The sequence below is a fragment of the Argentina anserina genome, chromosome 4 (assembly GCF_933775445.1).
Source record: "Argentina anserina chromosome 4, drPotAnse1.1, whole genome shotgun sequence".
Lineage (NCBI taxonomy): Eukaryota > Viridiplantae > Streptophyta > Magnoliopsida > Rosales > Rosaceae > Argentina > Argentina anserina.
In genome coordinates this window covers 3,751,418-3,771,802 of record NC_065875.1, presented here as the reverse complement: position 1 = coordinate 3,771,802, position 20,385 = coordinate 3,751,418, and the positions used below count along the sequence as shown (strand labels likewise).

The window sequence follows — 20,385 nt, the reverse complement described above, 5'->3', positions numbered from 1 at the left end:
TTGTGAGGCGGCTTCCGCGTCCACGGGGAAGGAGGGACACGCGGCGGAGGGAGAGTGGGGAGGTGGTGTCAGTGGGTGTTGGACACGTTAGGTTTTTCCGGTGAGTGTCAGGGTTGGAGGTGGCCGCCGGATAAGGCTGGGCTGGGCCGGTGGGCCAGCGGTGAATCTGAGATTGAGAATGGGTTTCAGCGGAGGAATGCATGGCCAGGTGGTGGTGAGCTAGATTGGGAAACTTATTGTGGGGACATGTGGCACGTGACGGCATCTAGATTACTAGTCAGGTCGATGATAGCAGACCAAAAAAAAAGTCAGGTTGATGATGGCCGTATTAAGTCAGCTACAGTAATTCATCTTAATTACTTTGGTTGAATTCGGTATACCACAAGTAACTATGTAGCATGTAATAAAATTTCAGGTTGTGCACAAATTTTCACAAAGTGATAGAAACTATGAAATGGAATATCAATAACACAGCTATCAGATCCAAATGACTGAAAACATTGCGGAATGGTAACTATTAACTGAATATCGGAATTGCAACTGTTATATTCTTTCAGAATTATAAGTCAGTGATGGGAGATCATCTTATTAGATTTATAAGCTTGGAATAGTTTTGTGTGAAGGTTGTTTTGGGCAAGTGGTCGGCTAATCTTAATTACTTTTTGATTTAAATTACATGTATTTATTACTTTGGTTCAATTTTGATATAAACTACTTTGGTTCATTTCATTTTATTTTTTCATATTTTTCATAATTTTCATAAACTCCAATCAAGACTAAATTCTCAGTGAACTTAATTTTTCATTGAAGAGAGCCCCGAGAGAGAAAATGCTCAAGAAACCCTACCTATCGGGTGGCGTGCTCTTCCGCCGTCGTCGAACGGGCTTTGCCGTCCCCATGTGGGTTCGTTGTGTACCGGATTCACTGAGCAACATCTTTGTTCATATTGGGGAGTCTTCAGTGGTGTTCAAGGGTGAGGATGGGTGAATGCATGGTGGCTGGGCCTAGGTAAGGTGTCCAACGGCCCTAGCTTGGGTTGGCCGAGCCTCAAACATTTCTTTCAAATTTAAGAATCGGGTCAAGCCGGGCTTTCTAATAAAATAAAGGCCCACACACTATGCCAATAATGTATATATACGACACATATCATGCCACATATGTCGGGTTCAGTGTTGTTCGGAGGTTTGAAGTGACATATATATATATCTGTATATGTCGTTTGAGTAGAGTCATAAATTCAAAGTTATTTAGGTTGAAAATAGGGTAATATTTAGGCGACTTATAAATGTCGTGTGAGGTTTTACCTTAATTCTAGATATATTCTAGAGTTGACCAAAAAATGAAGCAACAATCAGATGACATAAATATGTCGTTTGATTTTCGACCATAATTTGGAGGGATATCAAAATTTGACTTCTTTAACTCCCTCTCAAACACCCATAGTTGACTAAATTAATGGTGTTAATCAAGCGACATGTAAATGTCATCTGAAACAACCCATAGTTGATTGAAATAATGATGACAATCAGACAACATATATGTGACGTCGGATGGTGTTAGTCAGACGACATATAAATGATGTTTGAAACACCTCATATGTGATGACATTGAGAGTACATATATATGTCGTCTGATATTTAAGCTTCATAGCCTAAGTGTTCGAGGAATACATTGTTGAAATTTACTTTATCTCCCTCCCAAATTTTGCCTCAATTATTTATATACTTGACTAGATAAGGCGACATTAATATGTCGTCTAATATTTGACCTCATTGTTTTAAAATCAAATAACGTTTATATGTCGCCTCATATATAAGATCAATTTCCCGAACTTTTGGAGTAGTACTATATATATTGAAATGAGACTTGATCTCCCTCTCAAAACACCCACTTTAAAATAGTTCATATAGTTTGCTAGATAGGACGACATTTATATGTCGTCTAAAAGTTAATTAAAAATGTATGAAAATGTTTCCAAATTATGCACCCTTGTATATTAAGTACATTATTAAAAAAAAAATTGGTGTCAGAAGTGAGTTGGAGGTTAGTGAAACATTAGAACCTTGCACGAGTCGAGGATCAAGTAAACTGTTGACAAATAAGTCTAATAGTACGGGCAAAATGAATTTGCGCTTACACCATAAATGTGAAAGTTGTTTTTTTTTAATCGATGAATTGTGCAAATTGAATTAAGGTTAGTTAGTAAAACCGAAGCTAACACTGCATACGCTAAAACATCGAGTCCGCGGGTTGCTAATATGAAAATTCAAATGAGCGCCATTATATTGAGAAAAATAAGCACTCTATAGTCTCTACCAACACTTCGACATTTAGAAAGCCTCCCTCTATTGAAAACCTTATCTTCTCTCTGCCTCCCTCAAATTTAAGGGTCGGGCCAAGCCGAGCTTTCTAATAAAATAAAAGGCCCACGTACAATCTACCCATGGACTCGGGTCTTACAGGTTTTTCTTGGGCGAGCTTTTTGGATGGACCGGACCGAGCCCATTATATTTGTTTATAATGTTTATTTATAAATAAAAAATTAAGATGTGGTAATTATCGGACTAGATATAGTAAAAAATATAATAATTATAACTTAATAATTTAATTAATTGACATATTTCACAAATAACTACATATAGGTTAGCAAAACTTCTATGTCGAGACCTAGTAGAGCTCTGTTAGGGTTAGGGGGTGGTGGTCGTCAGTGGCTTAGCAGCTTCGTTATCTCCCTTTTTTCTCATCAAGGAACCCAACAGATCTTATTGGATCCAAACGAGAGGCAGGATTCGTCAAAGCGTCAAGGAGTTTTTTTTCTCGGCTTGCGGTGTGGTTCGGGGCAAGTGTTGCACGCTCTGTTATGGGCACCCAACTGAGAGTCAACAACACCAAGGTCGACGACCACTATCGTGAGCCTCACCCGCCGCCTACTCTAGTTTCCTCCATGTCGTCGACACTAGACATCACCTTGGTTCCGACCTCAAGCTCCGCTCAAACACTAGACAACCTTAGAATCACCACCCAAAACCTCTTCCTTGACAGCGACACCCTGCCATGTTCACCACAATAGGGCCATACACCAAACCATTGCCACCAAAGTGAAGCTTCCTCCCCCAATATGATCTTTGCAACATTGGTTGTTAATCAACCTTACCACCGCAAAGATCTGAGATTTGAGTGACCCACGACGTCCCCAAATCCCAGACACTAAGTATTTCTCCAAATCCATCACCATATAACCAACACTATCGGTAAGAAGATGGTAACCTTGATCCACCTTCCCCCGCACGCCGTAGTGAAGGATAAGTTAAAGAAGAAGGGTGATGGAGCGCTTCTCTGGTAAGGAGCGCTTGAACGATTTCGCGGACGAATGGTGCCTTGTTGGAAGACATGGATCACAGTGCACAAAACCCTAGCTTAAAAGTTTGTTGCCACCAAAATAGAGAGAGGAGAACTCTCGCACTCATATCTTAGACGTCAGATTTTTGCAAGTTTATTTTTTCGAACTTCAAGACGTAATTTCCAAGTAAATTAGCAAGTATAAAATTATTTTACTTGTTCATCTTGTACCGTGATGCTTAAAGATATTTTATTAATCAATTGAGTATTAGTTATAATTACTAATGACAAGTAAACAACATTAATTTGACTCGTAAACATAAACATCTTAATGGAATAAAAAATTAAAAATGTCTTACATATAAATCTATTCCGTCTCTTGTTCATTCCGACTCATAATCCTAATCTCATTCATTTTCTAAACAAAAAATGTCTACAACAACCTACATTCAAAAGATGAATTAACACATCAGTCGAAAAGTTTGCTCCCTCCTAATTTACTAGGACGGTTTTGTGACCGGCTTGTAGCTTCTATACCAGGATGTCCAGGAGAAATGTTTTTCTTCTAACCCTGATCTAAAAGACTAACACAGTCGTGTGCAATCTATTTACCGCTCCTTCCCTTCAAACAGAGAATGCATAACCTATTTGTTTTACTTTTTTTTTTTTTACTACAATAGAGAGCAAAAAACCATTTTTCCTCCTCAAACTTTCATAGTCTGAGTGGTTGGACAACAAACCCCCACAAACCCCCGCTCTCCCACCTAAATCCGCAAGGGCATTGTAGTCAACTCCCCTCCGTAGGGCCCCTAGACTCCCTGGCAACGCCCATCACAGAAACCCAAAGGAAGGAAGCAAACAATTCTCCTCCTTTCCCAAATCCGAAATTCCACGCCCACCCCCAGTTTCCATTTTCCCGATCTCCGATTCCCCAGCCCCCACCCTATCGTATCCAGCACCCTCCCGCACCGAATCCCTCTCCCTCTTCCTCGATCTCAGGCTGCATGCAGAACCCGCTCTCATCTCAATTGTGGGAAGCATAGAAATGACGGAAAGCTTGAGATTATGACATTTTGCCGCCAAAATTATGAGGGCGCGTTCGCTTTGGGCCGACGAGCCCAACTCTCCTCCTTCTACCTCCCTCCCCCGCGCTGCCCAGCCCAATCCGGCCAAGCACAGGTCCGACTTCAGCTCCTTCCCTTTCATTTCGATCCTTTCGATTCGGTTTTTACATAATTCAATCTCGGAATCGGTTCTCTGGTTTTGTATGTATCTATCTACCTGATCTTGAATTTTTTAGTTATTAATTGTGCTTAATTGTTGATCGGAATTGGTGAGTGAGGTGGAATTGTTCGAAATTTGAGGATGCAATTAGCTAATTGTTGTGGTCACCGATTTTCGGAGGCCAGTTTCGTGCTGGTTTTCGTGTTTGGAATGTTGATTTAGGTTGTGATGATGCTTTTTGGGGGTGTTTCTGGAAGTGTAGAGAGCTGATTTTTGTGATGTGTTTTGTTTTTTTATGTTACTGGCAGTGTTAGCAATGTGTTTAGCTTGTTAGCGCGGAGAGAGGTCTCGCCGCAGACTAAGCATTTGGCGAAGAAGCTGTGGGTGAAGGCGTCAAAGAGCCGGTCCGATGGCGTTGGCGTGAGGTGTGAAGCTGCTAGAGATGCTAGAAATGGACTTGTGTCGTGGTAATGTGTCAAAAAATCATAGCATGCTTTGTTTGTTGTTGTTGGTTTGGTTGCTTTGCACTGGTTTAATTTTTGTGTTGTTGACTTTTCGGTTTATGATGTTGATGCAGGGTGGAGGCGGAGTCACTCCAGCATTTGTCTGCAAAATATTGTACGCTTGTGCCTCCTCCACGGTCGACGATTGCCGCTGCCTTCAGCCCTGATGGCAAGACACTTGCTTCCACCCAGTAAGTTCTGCTTTATATGTTTATGTAAAATAATTTTGAAGTTTGACCAATGCTTAGTTTCGAGTCAATTTATTCTAATTTTTTGTATGCTACGGTAACTGCAGCGGGGATCATACTGTAAAAATCATTGATTGCCGAACTGGAAGCTGCTTAAAGGTGTTGAGTGGTCACCGCAGGACACCTTGGGTGGTAAGCCAAAGTTCTTCATGCTTTGATTTCTTTTTAACTCCTGCAAGATGTGTGAAGTTTTGTTTTCATTATCTGGAGATTGCGTAATTGCTAACTCTGACTAGATTGCACCAAGTATTTTCACAGTAAAACATAGTAAAGCACTTTCTAAGTAGCTAGTTTCGTTTTTTTATTTTTTTATAGCAGGCTGTGTATTTGGAACTTTTGCTTTACTGGTAATAAGAAGGCCCTGAATAATTTATGCCAGACATGATTAATAAGTAGAGCAGAAGTCAAGTGTGAAATTAGTGTAAGCAGATAGGCGTGACAATATCAAATAAGTAGATGACATACGTAATAACCTTAGAGAATGAAGGATACTTCATCATTTCTGTTATATGTGTATTGTAACTTGTGAATTTCAGATCTCCAATATCTACATATGGATTACAGTCATTACACTAGTTATATGTTGTCACAAATAGGCTAAGATCAGGATGACGATGAAAACAATAGTCTGGACTAAGATATTCTCAGTCTACCCTGTTATTAATCTCACTAAGACAAAATCTGACCTGTTATGTAAAACTAATAAATTTCACAAGGTCACAAGTATCTAAGTGGCATGCTGCAATTCTCTATCACAAGGCTCTTGAAAATCAAATCTCTTTGAGCGGGATTATCTCAATATGCTATTTTAGGAACCCGTTTTAGTGTTGGGACTTAAATGTAGTTTTATTCATTAATCAATTTAGTATTTGGCAATTCTGACACTCAAGCATAGCTACTGGATTCATCACATTAGCCGCGTTGTGAATTTGCAGGTCAGGTTTCATCCTTTGCATCCAGACATACTGGCTAGTGGAAGTTTGGATCATGAAGTGAAGTTGTGGGATTCAAACACAGCAGAGTGTATAGGATCGCGTGATTTCTGTAATTATTTGTGGATTATCATACAAATCTTTGCAAGCAAGTAATTCTTAGAAGATGAAATTTGTATACCCTATGTGATTTATATTGTTCTTTTTGCTGCTAACAGTACGCCCCATTGCTTCCATTGCTTTCCATGCCCAAGGGGAGCTTCTTGCTGTTGCATCAGGTCACAAGGTACTAGATAATAGTTAGGGATTTAGATAATCAATCTGTGTTGTCCAATAACAGCCTTAACCTTGAAATCTTTTGTTAGTTATACATATGGCACTACAACAGAAGAGGAGACTCACCAACCATAGTACTAAAGACACGGCGTTCGCTTCGGGCTGTGCATTTTCATCCTCATGCTGCTCCTTTCCTTTTAACAGCTGAGGTAATTAACTAATTATCTTAGTCATGTTATCATGTGTCGTTGATTAATTGTCTGAGTTCTAACATTTTGCTGTTTTATAGGTCAATGACCTTGACTCATCAGATTCCTCAATGACACTTGCTACTTCTCCGGGTTACTTGCGCTATCCCCCACCTACTGTGTATTTGGCAGATGCTCATTCTAGTGATCGTTCTAGTTTGGCAGATGGACTGCCTCTTATGTCTTTACCTTTGCTGATGTGGCCTTCATTTGCTAGAGATAGTGGGAGAATATCTATGCAGCGGAATGATGTAGATATTGGTTCAAGCAGTGCACAACCGAGAGTTGATCCTCCTGCTTCAGTGCGGCTTTTAACGTATTCAACTCCATCAGGCCAGTATGAACTTCTGTTGGCCCCTGTTGAACCAAATAGCTCTTCTCCTGTGCCAGAAGACATGGGAAGTAGTCCGATCCTGAGTGAAATGGAAACTGAAGCTTCTCAATCTTCAATGGGTACTTTAGAGCCTATGGAAGTGCAACCAGAAGGAAGAAGTAATAATATATTCCCTTTTGGTGACTCAACATATTGGGAACTTCCTTTCTTGCAAGGTTGGCTAATCGGTCAGACCCAAGCTAACCAACGAAATTTGCGGCTGGTAAGTGATTCTCCCCATGACAATCCATCTACAAATGGTGAGATGGACAGTGCAGCTCCTGTCACTTCCTCAGTAATACCGACTAGTGTAAACCAACCTAGGGCGACTGGAAGATCTAGTTCCCGGCACCGTACTTCACGTTCTCATATGATGTCAACTATTGGCTCTAATGAGGGCGCTGGATACAATAATATTGCTCATGGTGAAAGTGAACCTCAACCTGGTGTCAGCAGAATTCAATCTGAGCTTGCCAACTCCCTAGCTGCAGCGGCGGCGGCAGAGTTACCTTGTACTGTGAAGCTCAGAGTTTGGCCGCATGATGTGAAAAATCCATGCGCTCCCCTTGATGCTGACAGATGTTGCTTAATTATTCCACATGCTGTACTCTGTAGGTAAGTTCCAGTTATGGACCTTGACATTCTTTGACATATCTTGTTATCAGTTCCTTAAATAAATGCCATTTTAAGAAGGATAATCAGTTGTGAGTTGGTTGCCTGGTATCTCCACTACTATAACTGGAAGCCTGACTTTGGTGTCAACAGCTTCACCAAAAAATTGAACTCCCTATATTGCCCATGTAAAAATGTGATCTGCCAAAATAAAACATATCAAGAAGGGTTAAAAATGTAAAAAAAAAAACAAATCTTTTATAAAACCAGCATCCCACAAATACCCTTTGTATTAAACACAATTACATAAAATGATTATACTTTAACAAAAAAGATTACAAATGACTGTTTTATTCTATTAACAATTAACTGGTGTGTTGCACGGATATGATTCACAAATAACACGAGCATTGCACGGGGTCCATGTTAGTATATATATAATTAGCATGGTTAGTCAATTTGTTTGAAGTATCTGAATTCCTTTCTCAGCAAGGGGTTTTTAGAAATTGTCATCCCCATGGTTTGCTCCCTTGTGGTCAAAGATTTGATCATCCTTAAGTATCTACCTAGAAAATGTGCTAAAGTTTTGGGTTTAGGCAGGGGTCTGGTTTCTAGCCCAGGTTTGCAAATTGATTTTAGTGGGGTGTGGGTATTAAAGAGAACTAAAAGTATATGGCTATGCAGTACATCACAGTTTGAAATTCAATATTATTACTGGCTTTTTATCTTTTAATTAATTTAAACTTTGTTGCAGTGAAATGGGAGCCCATTTTTCACCTTGTGGAAGGTTTTTAGCAGCCTGTGTTGCATGTATGTTGCCTCATTTGGAAGGTGATTCTGGGATTCAGGGTCGGGTCAACCATGATATCACGGGGGCATCAACTTCCCCAACTCGGCACCCAATCTCAGCTCACCATGTCATGTATGAGCTTCGGATATATTCCCTCGAAGAGGCAACGTAAGGCATAAGCTCCCTATAAATATGTATTCTTACTTTGTTACCTCATGATTTCAGTGTTCTTTCTTTATACTGTTTTAAGTTATTTTTATTATCTAGGTTTGGTAAGGTTCTTGCATCCCGGGCAATACGAGCTGCCCACTGTTTGACATCTATTCAGGTCAGCTACATATGAAGATGGTGTTTTGGTTCCCTCTCACTCTCCTCTTAATTTTCTTTCATGTAGTATACATAAACTTTAATTTACAAATTATCACTGCATTTCTTTCTGAAAAAGAAAAAAAATTTGAACCCTATCATAAAATTATTTCTTATTGACTCCCTTATACCAAGTTATTGATGTAATTTGGTACACATTAATAACTGGCATCAACTCTCTTCTCTAAAATTTTTGTATAAGTTATGACTCACATCATTTTGGCTGTGAATGATGAGTCATGAACCCTCAAGTAATAGCTGCCTCTTTTTCATAAGTTCGCAAAATATTCTCATTTCATATTCTCTAGGCTTTGAATTGACTTGCCATCAATCTTGTATTTTCCCACAAATTTATATCTTGCTAGCCTGTATGTTGGGCTGAACATATGATGGAAAGAGTTGTCTCATGTTTTTTCAAAAGATTCAAGAACTCTGCAACTATAATCATTTGTTAATGGAACATAGTGTTGGTGCTTTAATCAGATCTCATATGAAGTTAGTTATATTGAATTTTCCAATGGCAGTTCTCTCCTACGTCAGAACACATATTACTTGCCTATGGCAGGCGTCACAGTTCACTTCTTAAGAGTGTTGTCATTGATGGAGAGACAACTGTGCCTATTTACACCATTTTGGAGGTTAGATGCCATACTTTTATTAATTTGCATTGGCTGGATATGTCCAAAAAAATATTTATCATCTTTGAGTTTGGATTTATGCTGCCCTTCACTCTTCTACTTAATTGTTTGATTTTTCTTGGTGGTAGGTATCTTTTATTTTAATATTAATATGAGAGAAATTAGAACTGGGAAAACATGTAGGCTAGCTCAGCACTTTACTGTTGAGGTGGGAAAGGGATTGGTTAAAAAGAATGGAAGAGAAAAAGAGAAAGGTTAGGGACTAGGGGGTAAAATAAGAAATGTATGGCAAAACATAACGATTGGAGGTCTAAGTGAATAGAACCACTCTATATGCAACCTAAAATTTGGTTGTATTATGTGATAAATTACATTAAAGTAGAAGAGGCATTGGACTCCAATACTTGTGTGCTAAATGAGATTTATATACGCTAGTTATCTTCTGCTGTGGTTGAACTGCTATATTAAGTAGGTACCAAGTACATTTTGGGATAAATTTAATGACTTGTAGTTATTATTCAGGTGTACAGAGTTTCTGATATGGAACTTGTGAGAATTCTCCCTAGCGCAGAAGATGAGGTCAATGTAGCTTGTTTTCATCCTTCTGTTGGAGGTGGCCTTGTTTATGGAACTAAGGTAAGCAACTGGATTTTGAATTGTCTTACTTTTGGTTTTATTGTTCCTCAGCCAGTATCCTGAACTTACAATGGCCCCTGTTATGTGATGTAGGAAGGGAAGTTAAGGATCCTCCAATATGATAGTTCTCGTGCTGTGAGTCATACAACTTCCAGTTTTCTTGATGAAAACATGCTAGAGGTATAAATAGGCACCAGTTTGTCATCCATTTGTTTGTGTTAATCTGATAAAATTTTGGATACACGTATTTTCTTGGCAGAATATTCTTGAAACTCATCAAATTAAAATTTATTTCCTTTTTACACCTTCAATTAGAATGTATTTACTTGGGGTCTGGGTGGTGGTTTGGAATGTGATAATTTTGTTTGGCAAAAGTGCTTTTTTACCATTTTACGGATTTTTTTATTGTAGGTCCCGACCTATGCTTTAGAATGCTAGGGACTAGCTGCCGTTCTCCACCTGTGGGATGTACTGCTCAGCCTAGCTGGTTCGTTTCTTGTTAAGGTCTATTTAGATGTAAAGCTTCAGCTCTCCACACTTGCCTTTCTGCAATAATGCAGAGGAATACTTGGATCATCTTTTTACTCATTATTGCCTTCTTACAGTTTTACTCGTCAGACTTGGATCCTTTCTCATCTTCCCTCTCCCCTACTCATTACCTCTGACCTTTGTTTCTTGCTCACCTTTCGCAGCATAACCTGTTCCTTAGAATTTTTTTAAATATTTGCCGTGGAATCTGTGTCTTGTTTCATCACACTCCTGTTGATCCCCGTCAAGTAGCTCATGGAGCAACTTTACCTTTCCATAAACCCCCTCCGTTGCCAAAATTCTCTGACCCTTTCCCTTGTCATTTAGTGGCATGCTCCACCCAACTCAGTTGAACTCAACTTTGATAGTTTGGTTCAACCTTCCCATGAAGTAGATGCTGGTTTCGCGGTGAAGATCCTCAGTCATCCCCCATTGCAGTGGTGTCACAGAATCCTCGTCTTTCAGATGTCCTCACTGTTGAGGCTAAAGCCTTACCCTGAGGCCTGCTCAAGTAACCGCTGCTTTTACCTCCAAATGTCCAACATTGAAGGAAATTCTTGATGTGCTTTTAGACCGCTTGCAGAGCTTTGGAAGATTAAATCTCTGGTGGAGGTCCGACTGTCTGGTTCGATTCTGTTTCATTTAAGCATGTCTGGTGTAAAGAGAATTTCCGGGCAAATTCCAAATGTAATGTATTGGGGCTCCTCCCTGCTTCTGTTTATTCTACCTTTCATTTTGATCAATGTGGAGGTGGGATGTAGTAGTCTAATTTGTAATTTTATTTTCTAATCGAAGAAAATAGATCAGTGGAAAAAAGCTCGGGTATTGAAACAACAGGACAAAGTGATTCAATTGTGTATATTATAGATCTGTATGTTTGTCTAATCTAAACGTGGGTTCAGTTCATTTCGAATTTGCAAATAGCGTAAAACAATTGCTCCTCCAAAATTCTTGGCTTATGTCAAGATTGAGTTACAAGTCTTATTACTAGAGAATCATAGTTCCTATGAGATTATGCACAAAGCAACCAGTATCATAAATTTCATAACTAGGGATGAGCTGTGGGTTAAGAACAAAGGGAAATCAATCTACTTTTCTCAGTTTAGCTAGTTTGCAAATGAGGTAACCCAGAGAGTTGTTCATGCTCCTAATTCACATCCTTGGCCTCCTATAATTAGGGTTGCCTGCTACACCTAAGGTCCTAGCAGCCAGTTTTTCCTAAAGTTATCCAATTCAGCCTGCATAGTAAGTTTGCTAGGGTTCAAGTCCTCAGCTTAAGCCTTGTTCTAGCTTGAGGGGCTGCCGGGCCAACCTTGTTCTTCATATAAAAGACACCATCCTGAAGCCAGAGCAAGCTCGAAATCGAGCTATATTAACAACAATTGATTTCTCCTACAACGTATGCTTAACGATGCACTGGACCAGACTGTATTGGAGGTGTTTTTGAACGGAATTTTGCTCCAGTGGAGGAGCAATAAGCCAATAAGCACCATGGCCAGAATCCATAGTGAAAGCAAATCCTTGAAAATTCCCACGAGTCATTCCTGTGTGCTCATATAAGAAATCTCAATGATCAATAATTCAACAAATTTTTACCGACTCACAATCTCACATATCAAAACATTACAGTCTCGAAGGAAAGTTCTACAACTTGAACAAGAACATGCCTGATCGAGGAATTAGGTCATAGTGTTTGCCTTGGTTCTGACCAAGGTTGGCTACTTCTTGTTGTCTTGCAGAATAAGAATCAGCTAAAGCTTGTGCTCTTCAATCCCCTTTCGGGTACACAACTTCAACTCCCACCTTTTAGTACTTTTCCGGATGTTATAAGCATCGCTTATGATGATGAGATCTACTTCTAGGATGACTCGTGTACAATCAAAATCGAAGTCAGAAACAGAACTCGTGTCCTACTACATCAACAAAATTCTATATAGATATCACATCAATGAAAGATTTTATATCCCGGTTCATAACTAAAGTAGTTATTCTGTCCTCGCGGCCAATCTGTAGCAGCAGCAACAAAAGAAGCATTGGGGTCTTTGTAATGTACAGATTCACTAGTTGTGTGGTTATTCCCTTGCATTCTGTATGACTACAGATGATGAGTGGACAAAACTTGATGAACAAAGAGCGTACAATGATGTTACGAGTTATGAGAATCAGCTTTATTCTTTGTGTGATCACTGTGATGGGTATACTACTGTTCAGGTATGGAATTTCGTGAGTTCTTATCCTGTTAAAAATTCGAAATCAAGCTGGATGCGTCGTCTATAGTACACACTTATCGGGGTGTAGATACCGGTATTGCTTTCATAATCAAAACAGGCGTAGATGATCTTTTCTTGGTTCGAATGCTCTATAGATGGTGTGACAAACCACCTGTGTCTGAGTTCCATGTTTATAAACGAGATTCCAGAGTCAGATGGATGGCGGTCCACTCCATTGGTGAGCATGCTTTGTTTTTGAGTGTCAGACAGTCTTTATTAGTTTCTTCAAAAAAATTCTCCAGAACAAGATCAGAATGCAATCTACCCTTTTCATTCACTCGATGGTACTTGAAACAACCCCAGCTGTCGTTTAGCTTTGTTTAGTTGGAGGAGCAAACAAATGAAAGAAGTCCGTGTTGCTGATCAACTGGAGTTTGACTTTCCATATATCATGTTTGTTCCAAATCCCTTTTCACATATTCGAGCTAGCTAGCTAGGGTTCTACTGCTCATGTATGGAGTAATAATGGAGATCATCATACTGAAGGTGTATTTGCAGATTCAAATCTTACTTTTGCATGGTTAGCGTTCTAAAATATATACTTATTACAGCGCATTCTTTTTTCTTACATGTACATGTTAATTGGAAACAACTGGATTCTATTGCATGCATGTAATTGATCTGGTTGTTTTGTTCATGCAATATCATAATGTTAGAATTAAGAGAAGTGAATTTCAGCTTATAGTTTAAGAATTGAGTGTCGAGCTCTCAGTGGGTGTCGCTCTGTTCTCTGCCGGATGCTTTCATTTGGCTCCCTGCGTCAGTTTATACTGTTTATATATACGTTGCTGTTAAAGATAAGTCATAAGTATATATAAGTTTGATAATCTTGGTCTGTAGTTGAGAAAGTGGTTGATCATAACCTATATGTTTTTAACAACAAATGAGAAAAAACTTGTCTTTCAATCGGCTTTCGAGGTACAATCGGCAAATGGCTCATTACTGACCATGATACCCGTAGGCATATATCATATACCTCTCGGGCGTTTGTTAGACTCTTTGTCTTCAACCAGGAAAACATAAGATCTTTTTGTGTCAATTATGGATATGTTTATTTTTTGCAATGATCGATCAGTGGAATATCGATTTACACTTGCTTGAATGATAATTCATACACACATGATGTACATATATGCTAGTCTACCCACAAAAGCAATCCGTGATTCACGCCAACACTCCCCCTCAAGTTGGTGCATACATATCAACCATGCCCAACTTGCTAAGTGAATCATAAAATACCTTTTTAGACACTCCTTTTGTGAGCATATCGGCAAGTTCCTCTTCTGTAGAAACAAAAGGAAAACTAATGATCTTCGCGTCTAGCTTTTCTTTTATAAAATGACGATCAACCTCCACATGTTTTGTACGATCATGTTGCACATGATTATGTGAAATATCGATAGCTGCCTTGTTGTCACAGTACAACTGCATGGCACATTGAGGCCTAATACTCAAATCTTGTAGCAAATTTCTAAGCCATAACAATTCGCACACTCCTGAGCCATACCTCTATATTCTGCTTCAGCACTAGATCGAGCTACCACATTTTGTTTTTTACTCTTCCACGTAACAAGATTACCTCCAACAAAGGTAAAATACCCTGATGTAGATCTTCGATATGTAATATTTCCAAGCCAGTCTGCATCTGTGAAGCCACAAATCTCAAGGATATTGTTGTGATTAGAAAACATTACTCCTCTCCCTGGAGCTGACTTCAAGTACCTCAAAATCCTCACAACAGCATCCATGTGATCCACACTCGGATTATGCATAAACTGACTCACAACACTTACTGCATACGCAACATCTGGCCTGGTATGTGACAAATAAATCAAGCATCCAACTAGCCTCTGATAACGAGTTTTGTCAGTGGGCACTTGATCTGAGTACTCTGCTAACCGATGATTCTGCTCAATAGGAGTATCAATTGGAGTGCAATCTAACATAACTGTCTCCGTTAGTAGATCAAGGATGTACTTCCTCTCACACAGATAGATACCATCACTTCCCCGGGCTACCTCAATGCCCAAGAAATACTTGAGTGTACCTAGGTCCTTCATCTCAAATTCTGTGGCTAGCTGCTTTTGTAATCTGTCCACCTCAATAGTATCATTACCAGTAACTACCATATCGTCAACATATATGATTAGGGCTGTTACCTTCCCTTGTTGGTGTTTGAGAAATAATGTGTGGTCTGAATTACTCTGCATATAGCCAATTTTCCTCATGAATTGTGAAAATCTTCCAAACCAAGCACGAGGTGACTGTTTAAGACCATACAAAGATTTTCTCAATCTGCATACGGAGTTACTTGGAGAAGCGGCCACATATCCAGGCGGAAGATCCATGTATACTTCCTCCGTTAATTCTCTATGAAGGAATGCATTCTTAACATCAAATTGTCTAAGTGGCCAGTTCAAATTAGCAGCGACAGAGAGCAATATCCGGATAGTGTTTATCTTTGCAACAGATGCGAATGTCTCATCATAGTCTATGCCATATGTCTGGGTGAACCCCTTCGCTACTAGGCGTGCTTTATACCGGCTTACTGACCCATCTGGATTATGCTTCACTGTAAACACCTAACGACATCCTACAGTCTTCTTGCCATATGGTGGAGGTACAAGCTCATAAGTATTGTTCTTTTGTAATGCTTCCATCTCTTCCTCCATTGATTTTGTCCATTTTGGATCTCTCAATGCATCTTGCACTTTGTTAGGTACTGATACAATAGATATTTGATTTACAAATGACTCATATGACTTAGATAATCTTTTGGTAGATATACAATTTGCCACAGGATACTTGCCTTTTGTCTGAAGGGTAGGTTCATTTTTTTTTGTTGGTTGACCCCGAGTAGACCTATTTGGCAAAACATATTCTCTACTATTATCCCTAATAGAATGACTAACCTCAGATGAGTGATCTTCTGTACCATGAGAGCATTGGTCAGGGGTATAAACAGGTGTAGGGGAAACATGAGGGGCAGTTGTGTTGTCAGTTTCTGGTGCCTGAATCTCTCGAGTGACGACCTCCAGTGGTGCCTGTGTAGCTGACACATTGGTAATCTCAACAGAACCTGTTACCATATCGACTGGCTCACTGGTTTCCCCCTCTCCATGATACAGCTCTTCAAAATATGAATTCTCCCTCTGAAGAGCAGTATCAGAAGAGGAAAAATAACTCATGTCCTAAAAAAAGGTAACATCCATAGTGACATAGTACTTTCGGGTAGGGGGATGATAGCACCGGTACCCTTTCTGATGTCCTCCGTACCCAACAAACACACATTTAACTGCCCGGGCATCCAACTTAGAACGTTGATGTTGGGGAAGATGAACAAAAGCAACACAACCGAAAACACGGGCAAGAAGATTCTGAAAAGAGGGTAATGAGACATGAGATGCAAGCACCTCATAAGGAACTTTCCCCTAAAGGACACGAGATGGAAGACGATTAATGAGGTGGGCGGAAGTAATGACAGCATCACCCCAAAGGTATTTAGGCATGTGGGCACTAAAAAGAATACACCGAGCCATATCAAGTAAATGACGATTTTTTCTTTCAGAAACCCCATTTTGCTCAGGTATGTAAGGACACGTTGTTTGATGAACAATTCTGTGTGTGTTAAAGAACTCCTGAAAGACATGATTCACATATCCCCCCCCCCAATTATCAGAACGAATAACTCGAATGGTAGCATTATATTGTGTTTGGACAGAGGTATGAAAGGCACAAAAACCGGGAAAAACCTCATCTTTATTTTTAAGAAGAACAATCGAGAAAAGACGTGTGCAATCATCAATGAATGACACAAAATATCGCATTCCTGACACAGTAGACTCTTTAGAGGGTCTCCAAACATCAGAATGAATTAATTCAAAAGGAAGAAAACTTTTAGTAGAGGTACTAGGGGAATAAGTAGATCGATGATTCTTGCCTGAAACACATGTCTCACAAGATAAACAAGACTCGTCCACATTAATAAACAAAATAGGCATGGATTTTTTCATAACACTAAAAGATGGATGCCCTAAGCGACGATGCCATAACCAAATTTCACTTAGCTTGTCAGAGGTAGAGAGTAAAGCGGTCCGAGATTGCCCCCCTGGTTTTTCCCCGGCGTATGCAGATACAGATGAAACAACCGGCCCCTCAAATACCCCCGACCAATTACCCGTCCGGTGAGAAGATTCTAAAATAACACATACATAGGAAAAAAGGTCACAGAGCACTGAGCGTCAGCGTTCAATTTGGGAACATATATCAAATGATGAGATAAAGCAGGTACATAAAGTACATTGTGAAGCTCTATGGTGGGAGTAATACGATCAGACCCTGTCCCTAACACCGGGAATGCCTCACCATTAGCATTAGTAACATAGGGTACGGGTGGAGGGGACAATACGGTAAAATAAGATTTATCATAAGTCATATGATCAGATGCACCAGAATCAATAATCCATGTACCAAAACTAACAGAGTGAGAAATATTGAAAGCCATACCAATTTGACTACGGCCCACCATGGAGGCTGTAGGTGCTCCTCCAGCAGTATGATAATCATGCCCAACCACACCATAGATATCTGGTTCCGGAACTAATTGAACATCAAGAAACGTAGAACCCTCAGTTTGGTGTCCAGAACCCATTGAATCTGTCTCCGGTGCACTTGCACTGACGGTGCACTTACACTGCCAGGAAGAAAGACTACTGATTCTAACCGGACCGGGTCGGGTGGACCGGATTGAATTTGGTCCGGGTCGGAGCGGGTTGGAGCGTGCCGGGTCGGGTCGGATGCTGGCCAGGTCGGATTTGGGCCGGGCGGGTCAAAGATGCAGTTTCAGAGACGAATTTCAACGGCGGAGCGTGGGAGCTTGCGGCGTCGCTGTTCTACTCGCAGTGGTGCGACGTGCTCGAGGCGATCGTCTAGCTCTGGGAGGCGCGGCCCATGGAGGCAACGAGAGTACCGGATCGGCGAGGAGGAGGAATTTCTTCTTGAAAAGTCGGAAGCGAATACAGGCATACGAAACCCGACGACGGAGGACGACTCCGGCTCTCGACCGCGTCCACAGATTCCTCCTCTGGCTCGATGCCAAGGTCTCGGTGCCGTCGGACAACGTGGAGCTCGAGGACCGCCTCAAGGCACTGTTCGCCGGGAGAATCAAGAAGTGGATCGACGATGGCGAGGTGAAGAAGTGTGAGGAGAGGCAGCGGAGTCTGGCGAGGGAGTAGCGAGTTCGCCGGAACGTGGTGTCGCGATTCCGGGTATAGGTGGAAGAGGAGCTTGCCGGGTCGGGTATGTCACGGCTCCGGGTAAGTTCCGAGCTGGTGACAGCGAGGTCGTCGGCTCCGGTGGATGATTTTTCAGTCGTGACAGTGCCCCACACCTTTGAGGAGCTGAAAAACAGAAGCTCCGAGCTAGCTGCCGGAAAAAAGAAAAAAGGAAAAACAAAAAAAAGATCCCAGAAAAACAGAGCAAGAGGCTCTGATACCAAGTGGAATATCAATTTACACTTGCTTGAATGATAATTCATACACACATGATGTATATATATACTAGTCTACCCACAAAAGCAATCCGTGATTCACTCCGTGAATCCCGGAACCGTGTTTCACGCCAACACGATCATCGAGCATATGCATGGCCTTGAGCATGCATGGTTAATATGGTTAACATATTTAAAAAAAGATCTGATGTAACCTTTATTCATTACAAACTTCTGGTACAAGAAATCCATTCATTACAGTTGTACTTGGAAGGCAAATACTAACAGTAATATCAACTAGTTGTTACCAATACGTAGTACGTATCTTTATTTCTTAATCGACCTTTATTCATATAAGTAAGAAGTATGCAGATATTGGCCGGCCGTAATGCCATATCGTTGTCTTGAAATTTAGAATTTAGAGTCGTTTAAAGTTAACCGCCTTGTAGATGGTGACGTTTTTAGGGCCAACGACGGGGGTTGGGTTCAATGTTAACTTTGAAGCTACAGTACCGATGGCAGGCAGAGTGGAGTTGCACTTCTTAAATGGTGTGGCAACCACAACACGACATCCGGATAATACTTGAGCGACTGTATAGGGTAAATTTTTCTCAAGGATGCTAAACTGTCCCGTGGAGTTGGTTTTCGCAGTTTCAAATAATTTACCGTTGCCTGATCCGCAACGTAGTTGGACGCTAGCATCTACATGTGAATACACAAGAGATCAACATAACAATTTATTTTACAATATGTACATATAGCCTGATCGATGATCATCAGGCGAGAAACGTGGTCAATTGATTGTTTATGTTGTTGCTCTAATATATGCATGCATGGGTGTTTAGGGATCTTACTTGGGAATGGTGGGCTTGAAGCAGTGCCATTTCCATTGAGAGTGCAAAAGAGCTTTCCTGTGATTAAGCTTATACTCTTATGAGCATTGCCTTGGGCAACAGGAACAACCACCGCCACTGCAGCAACCAACAGGCACACAAACAACATTGTTTTCTTAGTGGGCGCCATTGATCGAGAATGCACGAACGAACTTAACGTATAATATTATTCTTGTAAGATTAGATTGCAAGATAACTAATAGCTTAATGATTTGCTTTGTGCGAAGTATTCAATTTATAGGCAAGCCTGGGCTTTAAGTTCCAGAAGGTCAAGTATGTTGTTGCCAGATTTTCTTGTTGTAATTGACAGAAACCTAATGACTGCTCGTTGTTCTTAAATTTCAGTACCACTAGTTTGGGAGACTCTACTTTCGCTACAACCTTTCCCAAAAACAGTGTCATCCATTTATTGATCTAGGAGTTTCATTAACGCCAGTTTTAGGTATGAAAAAAAAAAGTGTAAGCATTTGAAACTTTGAATATATACTATATGCATGGAATCATCGAGGTTTCAAAAAATGAAGGCCATATCGATCTATATATTGAAAGTTCATAGTTAGATAGTCAAAAACGATTTTAGAATAGTGGTTTGATCTTGTTGCCGGTCAACCACTAAAAATTAAATCTCAACCACTGAAAAATTCCTCCTGTTTCTGATAATAATCAGTTAAAAGATTAGGCGGAATGAAGTAATATGGCCTAAGAGTTGCACAGCTGTTGGTTGAATTTGAATTTGGGCGGAGATAGAGGTTTGGCATGCTACAAACTACAAAGTGAAAACGATAAACAAACACGAGGTCGAATGAGCACATAACCGCCCTGTAAGTCCTGAAATCAAGAAACGAACAGAACAAGGCAAGAAGCAGCACCCCTTTAATTCCAGCCAATATTTGTTTTTCTTGGACACGTGACGCGTCTCTGGCCCGACACATCTCCATTTAACTGTATTTTTACTTTCTAAAATGGTTTCAGAACTTCAAAAATTCTTTAAAAATAGCTCCGGTGCCAGTAAAAATCTCCG

The 20,385-nt window shown here is 40.3% G+C and overlaps 2 protein-coding genes across 2 annotated transcripts; one reads left to right on the top strand and one right to left on the bottom strand.

The window, feature by feature from the left end:
• The first annotated feature begins 4,203 nt into the window (after window positions 1-4,203).
• LOC126792968 (uncharacterized) lies at window positions 4,204-11,625 on the top strand. Its single transcript, XM_050519499.1, has 14 exons — window positions 4,204-4,518; window positions 4,872-5,030; window positions 5,141-5,257; window positions 5,362-5,446; window positions 6,250-6,358; window positions 6,465-6,532; window positions 6,612-6,731; window positions 6,812-7,758; window positions 8,510-8,713; window positions 8,813-8,873; window positions 9,436-9,549; window positions 10,072-10,185; window positions 10,279-10,365; window positions 10,597-11,625. The coding sequence occupies exons 1-14, from the start codon at window positions 4,427-4,429 to the stop codon at window positions 10,621-10,623; spliced, it is 2,304 nt and encodes a 767-aa protein (XP_050375456.1). The 5' UTR covers window positions 4,204-4,426; the 3' UTR covers window positions 10,624-11,625.
• A 7,264-nt stretch (window positions 11,626-18,889) lies between these two features.
• Window positions 18,890-19,494, bottom strand: LOC126792035 (phylloplanin-like). Its single transcript, XM_050518541.1, has 2 exons — window positions 19,326-19,494; window positions 18,890-19,173 (listed from the first exon to the last, which is right to left on the bottom strand). Exons 1-2 carry the CDS (start codon window positions 19,492-19,494, stop codon window positions 18,890-18,892), a joined length of 453 nt encoding a protein of 150 aa, XP_050374498.1.
• Window positions 19,495-20,385: the final 891 nt, after the last annotated feature.